This window comes from Megascapheus bottae, chromosome 6, assembly GCF_031878675.1.
Source record: "Megascapheus bottae isolate mThoBot1 chromosome 6, mThoBot2.hap1, whole genome shotgun sequence".
NCBI lineage: Eukaryota > Metazoa > Chordata > Mammalia > Rodentia > Geomyidae > Megascapheus > Megascapheus bottae.
Window position 1 is genome coordinate 31,358,766 of NC_143514.1, and position 12,422 is coordinate 31,371,187.

The following is a 12,422-nucleotide window of genomic DNA, read 5'->3' on the forward strand; positions in this document are numbered from 1 at the left end:
TTTAGTAGCACAACCATAATTCCAAATGTTAAAGAGCTAATGACAGCCAGGCACAGTGGCACATGTCTATAATCACAACTACTTAGGAGCAAAAATTCTGAGTATCTCGGTTTGAGGCCAGTCTGAGCAAAAAGCTCATAAGCAAGGCCTGGTGATATGCACATGATCTCACAAGTGAAACTAGGAGTTTCACCATTCAAGTCAGCAAAAATTTGAAACCCTACCTAAAAAGTTATTTCAACATGGATTTGGACTTTCTGTAAAATCTCTTCCCTTTCTCCCCCAAATGTTAAATGTATCAAAGAATACAAAAACTCTCCAATGTAAGTTGAGTGCCAATGACTCTACAGCTGTAATCCTAGCTAGTCAGGAGGCTGAGATCTGAGGATTCTAGTTCAAAGCCAGCCAGGCAGGAAAATATATGAAACTTTTTATCTTGAATTAACAACCAAGAAGCCATAAGTGAAGCTGTGACTCAAGTGGTAGAGCATTAGCCTTGAGCAAAGAAAGCTCAGGAACAGCACCCAGGCCCCAAGTTCAAGCCCAAAATAATAAAGTTTCAGTAATGACTGGGAAAATCTAACCAAAATTCATGACATTATAATTATGCAGGTATTACTTGTGTTGATTAACACTTGAAATAATAAGTATATCACCATCTATGTGGCTAATTCTAGGTAAGAGGCTGCGTTTCTTACCCCAGCTGGCTTCAAACCAGTCCTCAGCTCTCAGCCTCCTGAGTAGCTATGATTACAAGTGTGAGCCACTGGAGCCTAATTCCTAATTACATATAATTAGGACATGGAAGTGTTTCATATTTATTCCTTTTATCCAAAATACTTCCTAGACACCATCATCACCTGATCAGGGAATACATTCTAGAATAAAAATTATTTTAATAATCGACATTATTAAAATGTATTAAAAAGCAATGTTAAATTGTTAAAAAACAAATTTTATTGGAAACAATTATTTTAAAATGTTTAATTATTAAAAAACAATCTACCCACCAACTTGTAATCCAGAAAAAAATATGTATTTGTTGAGTACTGTTCATAGGAATGATTTCCACTAACCAGTAATAACTTAACTAGAAGTTTACCAAAAGAAAAATGCACTGGAAAAGATCTAGATTCTCAAAGAAAAAATTAATAAAGGCACATTAATAACTATAAAATCCAGATTTATGACAAGACTTCAGGGAGTTATAGAATGAGATATTTTTTGCCAGTTCTGGGCTTGACTAAGGGCCTTGGCACTATTCTTGGACACTTTTTGCACAAGGCTAGCACTCTGCCACCTGCAGAGCACCACTTCTGGCATTTTCTGTGTATATGGTACCAAGGAATGGAGCCCAGGGCTTCGTGCATGCTAGGCGAACATTCTACCACTAGGCTATGATCCCAGCCACTAGAATGAATGAGATTCTTTTTTTTTTTTTTTTTTTTTTGCCAGTCCTGGGCTTGAGCTCAGGGACTGAGCACTGTCCTTGGACTTTCTCAAGGCTAGAGCTCTACCACTTGAGCCTCAGCACCACTTCCGGCTTTTTTCTATGTATGTGGTACCAAGGAATCGAACCCGGGTCTTCATGCATGCTAGGCAAGCACTTTAACCACTAGGCCAAACTCCCGGCCTATGAATGAGATTCTTCAAAGAGATTTTCTTCACAAAACTCCAATTGACTTCATGTTTTTAGAACACATAATTTGGAGGGTCACTGATTAAATATCTAAACTAAGAGAAGCAAAATATAGAAATTAACATGTTGAGTAAAGTGTGCTCATTTAAACACTACCTTTCAGTATATGAAAAATTTTTGACTAAACAATAAGCAATATAAACAGGACAACACAAAGAAAAAGAAATGTTAGGGAGCTGGAGTAAATAAGGATATATTGGGGAAAAAATTAACCCTTTAATACAAATTTCTGTTCATATCCACTGACCAAAACCATTCAGAACTAAACATAAAACTTTCATTGAAGACAAAATCCAATTTTAAATATCTCTAGTGTGTCGTTTTTGTTTTGAAATGATTCAATTATGGAGAAAATTTCTTTTCTTAAAAAGATTATTTAACCCATTACAAACATGCAATTCAACTATAGGAAATTTACAGTTGTGCAACCATCACCACAATCCATTTATGGAACATTTCCATCATCCCAGAGTTCTCTGGTTCTCATTTCTAGTTAATTCGTGGCCCTCCAACCTTTAAATCTGCCTCTTCTAGACATTTCATATAAATAGAATTATATATGTAATCTTTTATATCTGATTTCTTTCCTTCTGCATACTTTTTGAAATTTATCCATGTTACAGCATATTTCATTAAATTTATTCCACTAATTTTTTTCTATTTTATCCATACTAATTGGTGGTAGCTTTTAAATTTCTTTAAGTTTGGAGCCATTACAAATATGCTGCTATGAACATTCAGGTTCGAGTTATTATGTGGGGCATGTTTCTTTTACATATTTCTAACCATAGAAGTGCTATGTCATCTAGAAAGTTTAAAAGTTTGTCAAACTTTTACGAAAAAAAAAAAAAAAGAAAACATTAGCCAGGTACCAATGGCTCATGCCTGTAATCAATCAATCCTACCTACTTAGGAGGGAGAGATCTGAGAACCTGGGTTTGAAGCCAGTCCAAAATCGTTAAGACTTTTTTTGTGCAGGTCCTGAGGCTCAAACTGAAGACTAGGCACTGTACCTGAGTTATTTTGCTCAAGGCTAGTCTACCATTTGAGTCACAGCTTCCCTACCAGTTGTGTGTGTGTGTGTGTGTGTGTGTGTGTGTGTGTGTGTGTGTGTGTGTGTGTGTGTGTTTATTTGCTGCCTGAGTTGGCTTCTGTGATCCTAAGGTCTTAGCTTCCTAAGTAGTTAGGATTATAGGCATGAGCCAACAGCATGCCCAGCTGAGACTCTTAGCTCCAATTAACCACCAAAATGCCCAAAGTGGAGCTACAGCTCAAGTAGTAGAGTGCTAACCTTGAGTGAAAAAGCTAACAAACAATAGCCAGTCTCTGAATTCAATGCCCAGTACTGACACACACAAAAAAGTAAATTACAAGTAACAAGAGATTTTCATAACATGAATAAGTTGGATCAATTTCCTTAATTTATAAATACACAAACTTAGCATTAATTCATAGGTTTCAAAGGTCATAGATCCTGCAAACTATTCCTTATTTCAAGTAAATTATTCATGTCAGTGTTTTATTGTTACTGGAAAAACTTAAAGGAACCAGACCAGCACTGCATATGCAGGCACAGAACAAACTATGAAAAGCTTAGAGAAAAAAAGGTTTTTCCACACTCTCATAGCATACCTAAAAGTTTTATTTTTTTTGCCAGTCCTGGGCTTGAGCTTAGGGCCTGAGCACTTCCCTTAGGTTTTCTCCAGGAGAGCCTTACCACTTGAGCCAGAGCACCACTTCCGGCTTTTTCTGTGTATGCGGTATCCAGGAATCAAACTCCAGTCTTTGAGCATGCTAGGCAAGCACTCTACCACTAGGCCAAACTCCATATCCTGAATCTACAAGTTTTTCTGGATTATTTGTTAGTTTTTGGAGAAGTGTGTATGTGGCCTGAACTCAGGGCACTGGGTTTCTTTAGCTCAAGGTTAGCATTTTAACTCTTGGGCCAGAGCTCCATTTCTGGTTTGTTTTGGGTAGTTTATTAGAGAGAGGAGTCAGCCTTTCCAGACCCAGCTGGCTTTGAACCTCAATCCACAGATCTGTTTCCTGAATAACTGGGACTACAAGAGGGAGCCACTACTGTCCAGTTTGGTTTTTTGCTGCTTTTTTGCTTTTTTTGAAAGCAACATACACGAGATTGAACCCAGAGTCTCTACAAGCCAGGTAAATTCTGTTCTTTCAACGGGATTGTTTTGTTCTGAAGAATTTATGAACTACTCAGAATAAAGAGCAACAAGGATTCTGAGTATATAGGTGACACTATTTTTTTTTTTAATTCACTCACTGGTAATTACCAGTAAACTGGAGGAAAAAAATCATTTGAGAAAAGCATTTTAGGGGCTGGGAATTTGGCCTAACATGCTTGCCTAACATGCACAAAGACCTCGGTTCAATTCCTCAATACCATATATACATTGAGAAAGCTGGAAATGGTTCTGTGGCTCAAGTGATAGAGCTCTAGCCTTGAGAAAGCCCAAGGGCAGCGCTTTAGGCCCAGGACTGGCAAAAAAAGAAAAGAAAAAAGAAAAAAAGAAAAACATTTTAGAACTGCAATGTTAAACCAAGAAAAGTGTAAATTTAAAGACAAGTATGCTTAATAAACCTGAATCCTATAACTTAAGACACAAAAAATAAATACTTGAGAAACCAAAGAGATAGGGTCAAATATCTTACATTTAAAACAGTGGATATCTGTTCTCCACCAATGGAAATTTATATTACCACTCCATGATTGTGGATTTCTTTACACAGTTGCACACTAAACCCTTTAAGTAGATTACTAGTACATCTCAAAATGCTACTTAGGTTTTGAGATGAACCAAATGATTACAGACTGAGTAGTTCAGTCATGGGGAACATACAAAACTTAACTACTTATCATTTGCCTTCTTTGGTATTTATTTTACAAGAATCTTATATTGCAGATTCTCACTACAACATAAAAACCTCTCACAGATTAAAAAGGGGGAAAAGGAAGGGAATAACCAAACTCTCCATACACAATGATCCTGCCTGTCTCCACCTAATTTATTTCATCAAAATGAGTAGTTACTGGCTTGACTCAATTTTCAGAATACATTTCTAATTAGGAAATTCTGATTTAGTGCATGGAACAAAGCAAAGAAATAACAAAAATGTTTTCAAGCTACAGTAACTTCAAAGACATTTTAAGGAAAGAATAAAAATACCTTAGCCTTAATTTTAAAATTGGAAAATATTAGGGCCTATTGGACTTGATTGTTACTAATTAGTAATTTAAGAGTCTTACTCTAAGACTACATGTATGTGGCAATGGTAGACAAATTTGACTAAAAATTCCAAACAATATAAGAAGAATCTTAAATTACTCCACTCCACTATGTTCACTAGTTTCTGGTCTCACAATGCAAGAAAGCAAAGTATGCCTGGGAGAAAAAAGAGAAGTTGTAATGCTTTTCCTCTACACCTAGATAGTAAAATTTCAAGAGGAATAGTTACCTTTAAAGTAAAATCAGCAATTGCTCTAACTAGGTGGCCATTTTAGGTAAAAAACTGTATTTCTAAGATTTCATTTTCTTGGCACAAAATTACTGTTTACAATTAAGTTAAAAACTTGTTCTGGTATTTTATGACATCAGGAAAATTCTTTCCTCTCCAGGCAGACTGCCAAAAACAACTAGAAGCTAAATGCCTGTGCCTTCTGCTTCTAAGACAGACAATTCTGTCTTGTTCAGAAAATTAGCCTTGCTCTAAAAAGGGGGCAAAATCTTTTTGTTTTTGTGAATAAAGTATAAGCTACTCAGAATTTGAATTGAAATGACTAAGGTTTCTTAATTCTGGCACAAAATTCATTAGAAAACAGGTTTCATAAGACAATTTTGACACTATTCATTCATAGGTATGGAAATTTAAGGTTACTTTTTTAAAATTCAAAATGTTAACAAGAATCTCATGGTAGAATATGGATAATGCAAAACTGTTAAAATTCCCTTGTGTTAAACAAGAACATTTCATTCATAGCTATGCATTACTCAAACAATCATGGATGAGAGCTTATTTTTACTTTTTATTTACCTTTCTTTTCCGATATGTCTTAGAATCTAGTTTAATGAGAATCAAAAGATTAAGGAGAAAAAACAAAAAACAAAAAACAGAAATACAGAGCCGAAGGAACAGAAAGAGATACACAGACTACTTACCTTCCTCCCCAAACTGATCATATATTTCTCTCTTTTTAGGATCACTTAATACTTCATAAGCTTCTGCGACCTCTTTAAATTTTTCCTCTGCCTGAGGAGATTTGTTCTTGTCCGGATGAAATTTGAGGGCTTGTTTTCGGTAAGCCTTTTTAATATCTTCATCTGAAGCTCCTTTTTCAATTCCCAAAATGCCATAATAGTCTTTCCCCATTTCGAATGCCTTGAAGTAAACTTAGATTTCCCTTTGTAAAAGAAAACAGCGTCCCCAGTCTTAGCAAGACAATGATTCTGAGAAAAATAAGGCAAGCTTAGTATTTTAAAAGTTAAAGCAAATTAGCAATTCAGCCTAGTTGCATTTAAGGCAGTGAGCAGACAGCGTCTCTGTGTTTAATTCCTTCCCAACAGCTCACTCACAGATAAATATACACTACACCAGAGACTGCCTCCTTCTAGATCCTCCCATTTTCACTACGTGTCTCCGTACTTTCTAGAACAGCAAATGCTACAGGACGTCACTTTCCCAGCGGCCTCTAGTCAAAGTACTGAGCTATGTTTTCTCCTCCTCCGTGATTAACTATTTACTCTCCTTTTGGTCCACCATTCTTATTTTCTATTTTGGAAACCAAGCAGATTTAACAAACCAGCATGTCAGCACATAATGTAATAATTACATACTTATTTTCCTAAGTATAAGTAAAAAAGCAAACAAAAATAATTATAGTCATTAATGAGCATCATACGTTAAATATGTTAACAAGTTACTGTATAATTTAAAATGCCTTGAATTTGTTTTAGTTATTTTAATTTCAGTTTCAACTTAATTATAAAATACACAACTGAAATTTGAGCTGTTTAAATTAGAAATTTCAACTAACTTATCATTTTTAAAATTCCTGGAGAGGAGCAGAATCTCCCGTGAAGAAGTTGGACCAAATTTCACTTTTTTTTTTTACTTTTTAAAAAATTATCATTATAGGGCTGGGAATTTAGCCTAGTGGTAGAGTGCTTGCCTAGCATGCACAAAGACCCGGGTTCAATTCCTTGGTACCACATACATAGAAAAAAAGCTGGAAGTGGTGCTGTGGCTCAGGGTAGAGCTCTAGCCCTGAGAAAAGCCCAAGGACTGTGCTCAGTCCCTGAGCTCAAGCCCAGGACTGGCAAAAAAGAAAAAAAAAAAATTGTCATTATGTAGAGATTCCCTTCTTGAACACTCATTTGTTAAACATGTCATTTGAAACATGATGTAAAAAATCAATGATAATAAATTCTTTAATAAAAATTATTATAAAGGTGATATACATAGGGGTTATCATTTCATAAGTCAGATAATGAGCATATTACTTTTTGGATGTCACCCCTTCCCTCTCTCAGTTTTTCCCTCCTTTTCTCCATCCACAGTTGTACAGTTGATTTTCATGTATCTACTGAGTATCATTGCTGCATTTGTTCACCCTTGGTTCCTCCATTTCTGTCATAAAAAGTAGTACTTTAAAATAAATAAAATATATAAATACAACTTTAACTAGTGGTTTTAACTGTGTTTTTTTTTTAATTTGGTGGCATATTAATGAATCTAGCAACCCAGTATTCATTTATAGAAGCTTACTGCCCAAATTTCAACTTAGTGAAATTTCAAGTTACCACAACTGTAACAGAGGACCACTCCTATGGTTACTATTTACAGAATTTCCATATAGCTGGAAAGTTAGGGAAAAAGCATTAAGTCACAACATAGTCTTGGTTCCTTGTAAGATTTTCAGTGAATGAAGCTTATATCTAGATATACTATTTAAAGGGGTTAGTAATAGTAAGAAATATTTCTTTTAAAACACATTTCCCTAATTATAAGTAAATAATCATTGAGAAGGATTTTGAGAAGTACATAGAAATGACGGAAATAAAAAAAATAAAATAAAAATCATTCTATCAGACTTTAGTAGTCCTTGTTAAATACCAGTACATATCCTAATCCTTTTTCTATGGTGGTTTTTAACAGTATATGCTGTAATCTTGTTTTTAATTGTTTTTATAAAAGCATTTATAGTTATATACCTTCAGATGCATTCCCATGCCACATAATTTGAACATATATGAGAAATAATTTTGATGTATTCTTATTCCCTGTATGGATTTCTCATATTTTCAAATAATATTCTCACTTTAGTGATTTTTTTTCCTTCAGTGTTAGAAGGAACCCTGAAACCAGGACCTCACACATTTATGTTAGTAAGTGCTCTACCACTGAGCTACACCCTCCCTGCCACCAGTTCCCAAGATAATATTGAGAAGATGGGATAAAGAGAATGTCAAAAGTATTGTACACTAAGCCCATATTGTAAATACCTCAATGTCTGTAAACTTGAAAAAATGCACTTTATGAGGAAATAAACACATATGTTGACATATAATGAAAAGCTAATGGTCACGTTACCTTTAACAAAATGAAAATATCTTTCATATGCCAGCAACGATGATTCAGCACCTCTTTTTGAATGGTATATCTTTGCACATTTTAACAGCTATGACTTCCTGTTTCTCAAAATTCTACTTTATGAACACCTTGGTATTAGAAAAAAAATTATATTTTAGGCTCCTATATGTTCAGGGGTTTATAAGTTAGCCTCATTAAAAAAACAAAACAATGTTAAAAGATCCTTTTCAAATCCAAAACCTTAGAGAAAATGTCAACATCAAAAGTCATTGAAATACTACTACTTTTAAAAAGCATATTGCCAGCTGGACACTACTGAGCTCACTGCTATACTCCTAGCTACTCAGGAGGCTGAGATCTGAGGATCACAGAAGCCAGGAAGAAAAAGCCCATGAGACTTTTACCTTCAATAAACTACCAAAAAAGAAAAAAAAAAAAACCAAAGCCAGTAGAGCACTAGTCTTCAGAAAGAAAGAAAAAAATCTCATGGACAGCAACTCCAAGTACAAACCCCAGAATAGGCATGCCCCACTGTACCCCAAATACACTGGAGACATTTTATTCTTTATTCTCTTTTCCATATAGAGCTGTGCCCTCTGCTAAGCTGAAAGTCCATTACACAATACTTTTACATTGAATTTTGGTCATCCTAAATTGAATGAGATGAATGTGAGTTTTTGTTGTTGTTGCTACTGCTACTTTTGCTCTCGTGTGGGAACTATCATCTCTGCAAATACCTATGACAAAAACAGGAAGTCTATAAATTGTGTATAAAACTTATCTAATTTTTTTTTAAGGAACAAAAACACTCTACTGTATGGTGGTATGGTATCTGCCAGCATGTGCTTAGGGTCTATCCCTAATATCCTCAAAACAAACAAGAACAAAATAAATTTTAAAAATAAAAACAAAGCTAGAAGGCTTAAAACACTGTTGAGAAATGATATAATTCCTGTCTTTTATTTGTCACAAGGTCTGAGGTAATTCTGGGGCTCAAGTGATTCTCTTTCCTCATATTCCAAAGTAGGTAGGTAGGGCCTGACTATGGGTGCATGCCCATATACTCAGCTACATTCTTTTATACTTGCTGTTACAGATATGTGTATATGTGGCAGAAAGAGGCCTTTTTGTAACAATTACAGTTTAGAAAAATATATTTAGATAATTACAGGTATGAAACTACAAAATATAAACCTTAAAAGAGCATAACATTCAAAAACATGCAACTAATGTCATATATAGCAAAAATAAGTTTACTTTTTTCTGCCTTTTTTCTTTCTTTTTTTTTGCAGAACTCAGGGTCTCAACAATTGCTAGAATGGCCTGCTATCACTTGAGACATGCTTTTAGTTTAGCTTTAAGAAATTGTCTTGTGGACTTTTCTGATCCTCCTGAAGTAGCTGGGATTATAGGTGTGATTTTTTTTCAATTCACAAATCATTTCTCAGTCTCTTATAAGTAAATACATATTAAGATGGATACCATTGGGGCTAGGAGTTTGACCTAGTGGTAGAGTGCTTGCCTAGCATGCACAAAGTTGATACCATATACATTGAAAAAAGCCAGAAGTGATGCTGTGGCTCAAGTGGTAAAGTTCTAGCCTTGAGAAAGCCCAAGGACAGTGCTCAGATCCTGAGTTCAAGCCCAGAACTGGAAAAAAAAAAATCAAACGATGTAGGTGTAGCTCAGCAGTACAGTGATTTCCTAGAATGTGCAAAGTCTGTGTTTGTTCCCCAGCACTGGAAAGAAAAAAGAAAAAAAAAAAGATGGATACCTTCTAAAACCTAAGGCAAAATCACCATTAAAATTCAAAATTCAGGTCATGGGTCAGATGTGATATCTATAATTCCAACATTTAGGCAACTGAAGTAGGAGGATCACAAATATGAGGCCAGTTGGGAGAATACAGCAATATTCTATCTCAAATAAAATAAAATTCAGGCTAGCATTAAAATACTAGAGAGAAAAAAAATGACTTAATTTTTTACTGCCAATAGTTGTTTTCTGCCAATAAACTTAATTCTTAAATGCATGATATTCAGGCCTGAATTTTATGATTCATATTAGAAAAGTATGACTTCCATTCTGTACTACTTCCTTATCCAAGTACAAGTGGGTAAGCAGACACTTTCATACTTCTTTTACTTGACTATATAAGTTCAAATACAAATCTGCTCAGTGGTTACTATTTTTGACAAGTTGACACCAGGTTGACAGTTTAGTATTAAAAACAGATTTTAGAGCCAGACTTTCTTAGTTACTATGTAGCTTGGGACTTAAAAAAAAATCTCAACTCAGTTTCCCTGTATGTCAAATGAAGTTAACACTAATATCACCTTTTTCAGATTGTTGTGAGGAGTAAATAAGTTAAATAAGTGATATAGCATATATGATTAAGAAGTTGATAGGGGCTGGAAAGGTGGCTTAGTGGTAGAGTGTTTGCCTACCATGCATGAATCCCCAGGTTTGGTTCCTTAGTACGAGATACACAGAAAAAGCTGGAAAAAGCTGGCTCCAGTGGTAGAACAGTAGCCTTGAGCTGAAGAACTTAGGGACAGTGCCCAGGCCAGGGAACAAGCCCCATGACTGACCAAAGGGAAAAAAAAGTTTAAACTTTTTTAACAAGTTGATAAAATTTCCACACATGTATAGCTATCTGAAGATATTTGGAGTTCAGAAATATATTGTGCTTATTTTTTTCTTTTTGGAAGTATAGAATGGATTTACTCTGTGATTGTAAATGTTATTAAATGTTTACATATTAATATTTAAAGATTAAATTGTATTAAAATATCTTAATAAAACTTCCTAATAGCAATTCTCAGTATTATCTTCTACAAAAAGCTTTAGTAGCTTTTACTGAAAAGCTTATCTCAATATTATGTTTTACAAAAAGCTTAGTAGGGGCCAGGCATTTGGCCTAGTGAGAGTGCTTGTCTGGCATGCACAAAGACCCAGGTTCCATTTCTTGGTACCACATATATAGAAAAAGCCGGAAGTGGTATTGTGGCTCAAGTGGTAGAGCTCTAGCCTTGAGAAAGTCCAAGGACAGGGCACAGGCCCTGAGTTCAAACCCCAGAACTGGCAAAAACAAAGCAAAGCTTAGTAGCTTTTACCAAAAAGCTTAGTAGAAAATATAAGCATATAGTCAGCTAATATACTTTCCTAGCATTCTGGAATCATTTAAAATATTCTTTGTATGTATATGTGTTAGAACTGGGGCTTGACCTTAGTGCCTCACACCTTTGCTTGGCTTTTTCCTCTCAAAGTTGGTGTTCTACCAACTTCAGCCACATCTCTACTTCTGTTCTGCTGGATATACATATACATATATATATATACATATATATATACACACACACACACACATATATATATATATATATATGCTGGTTAATTGGAGAAAAGTTCTTCAGACTGGCTGGGTTCAAATCACAATCCTCAGACCTTAGCCTCCTCTAAGTAGCTAGAATTACAGGGATATGAGCCACTAGCCACCAGCTTTAAAAATATTCTTCCAACATTAAGTTAGATATCCAAAGAAAACTAGAGAATTAGTAGCTATTTTGGAATATTAGTAGATTATGTAACTATATGTTCAAAGATCACATATTCTAGGACATTGCAACAGAAATATAAAACAAGCCACAAATGCAAGCCATGAATATCAGTTAAATACTTGTAGAATATAGATTTTATTAAAAAGTAAAAATAAAATCATGTGAAATTCATTTTTATATTTTTATTTAACCAATTAAGTACAAGGCTTGATTATTTTAGCATATAATCAACATACAAATGATCAATCAGATTCTCTATTTTCTGTTTGTCAGTTAGTCATTACTGAGGATTAAACTTGGGGCCTCTATCAAATGTTTCTAACCTTGAGCCAAGTATGCTCTTACTCCTTTTGCTTTTTTCTTTATTGTAAAAGCATATATTAGTTATATTCAGTGATTTTATTGTGACATTTCAACATGTGTACAATGTATCCCAACCAACCTCATTCCCTGTATCACTCTTCAGTTATCACATTACTCTTCCTTTAAATTACCAATTTTTATTGTTTTATTTTCATACATATAAACTACATCGACAACATTCATTCCCATTC

The 12,422-nt window shown here is 34.6% G+C and overlaps 1 protein-coding gene across 13 annotated transcripts in view; it reads right to left on the reverse strand.

Moving 5' to 3' along the window:
- The window catches only part of Dnajb4 (DnaJ heat shock protein family (Hsp40) member B4), a 35,482-nt gene that overhangs the window by 6,331 nt on the left and 16,729 nt on the right, over positions 1 to 12,422 (reverse strand). For 3 of the 13 annotated variants that reach the window (XM_090334568.1, XM_090334567.1, XM_090334566.1), the window contains exons 2-3: positions 8,309 to 8,436; positions 5,878 to 6,165 (exon numbers count right to left, since the gene is read on the reverse strand). The exons of 1 other annotated variant lie outside the window; for it this stretch is intronic. In XM_090334568.1, the coding sequence (XP_090190694.1) occupies positions 5,878 to 6,088 (211 nt within the window). In that variant the 5' untranslated portion in view covers positions 6,089 to 6,165; positions 8,309 to 8,436. Of the gene's footprint in view, positions 1 to 5,877; positions 6,166 to 8,308; positions 8,437 to 10,755; positions 10,895 to 12,422 lie in introns of those variants that run through there. 9 more of the 13 variants (XM_090334574.1, XM_090334576.1, XM_090334575.1 and 6 more) reach the window with 5 other exon arrangements.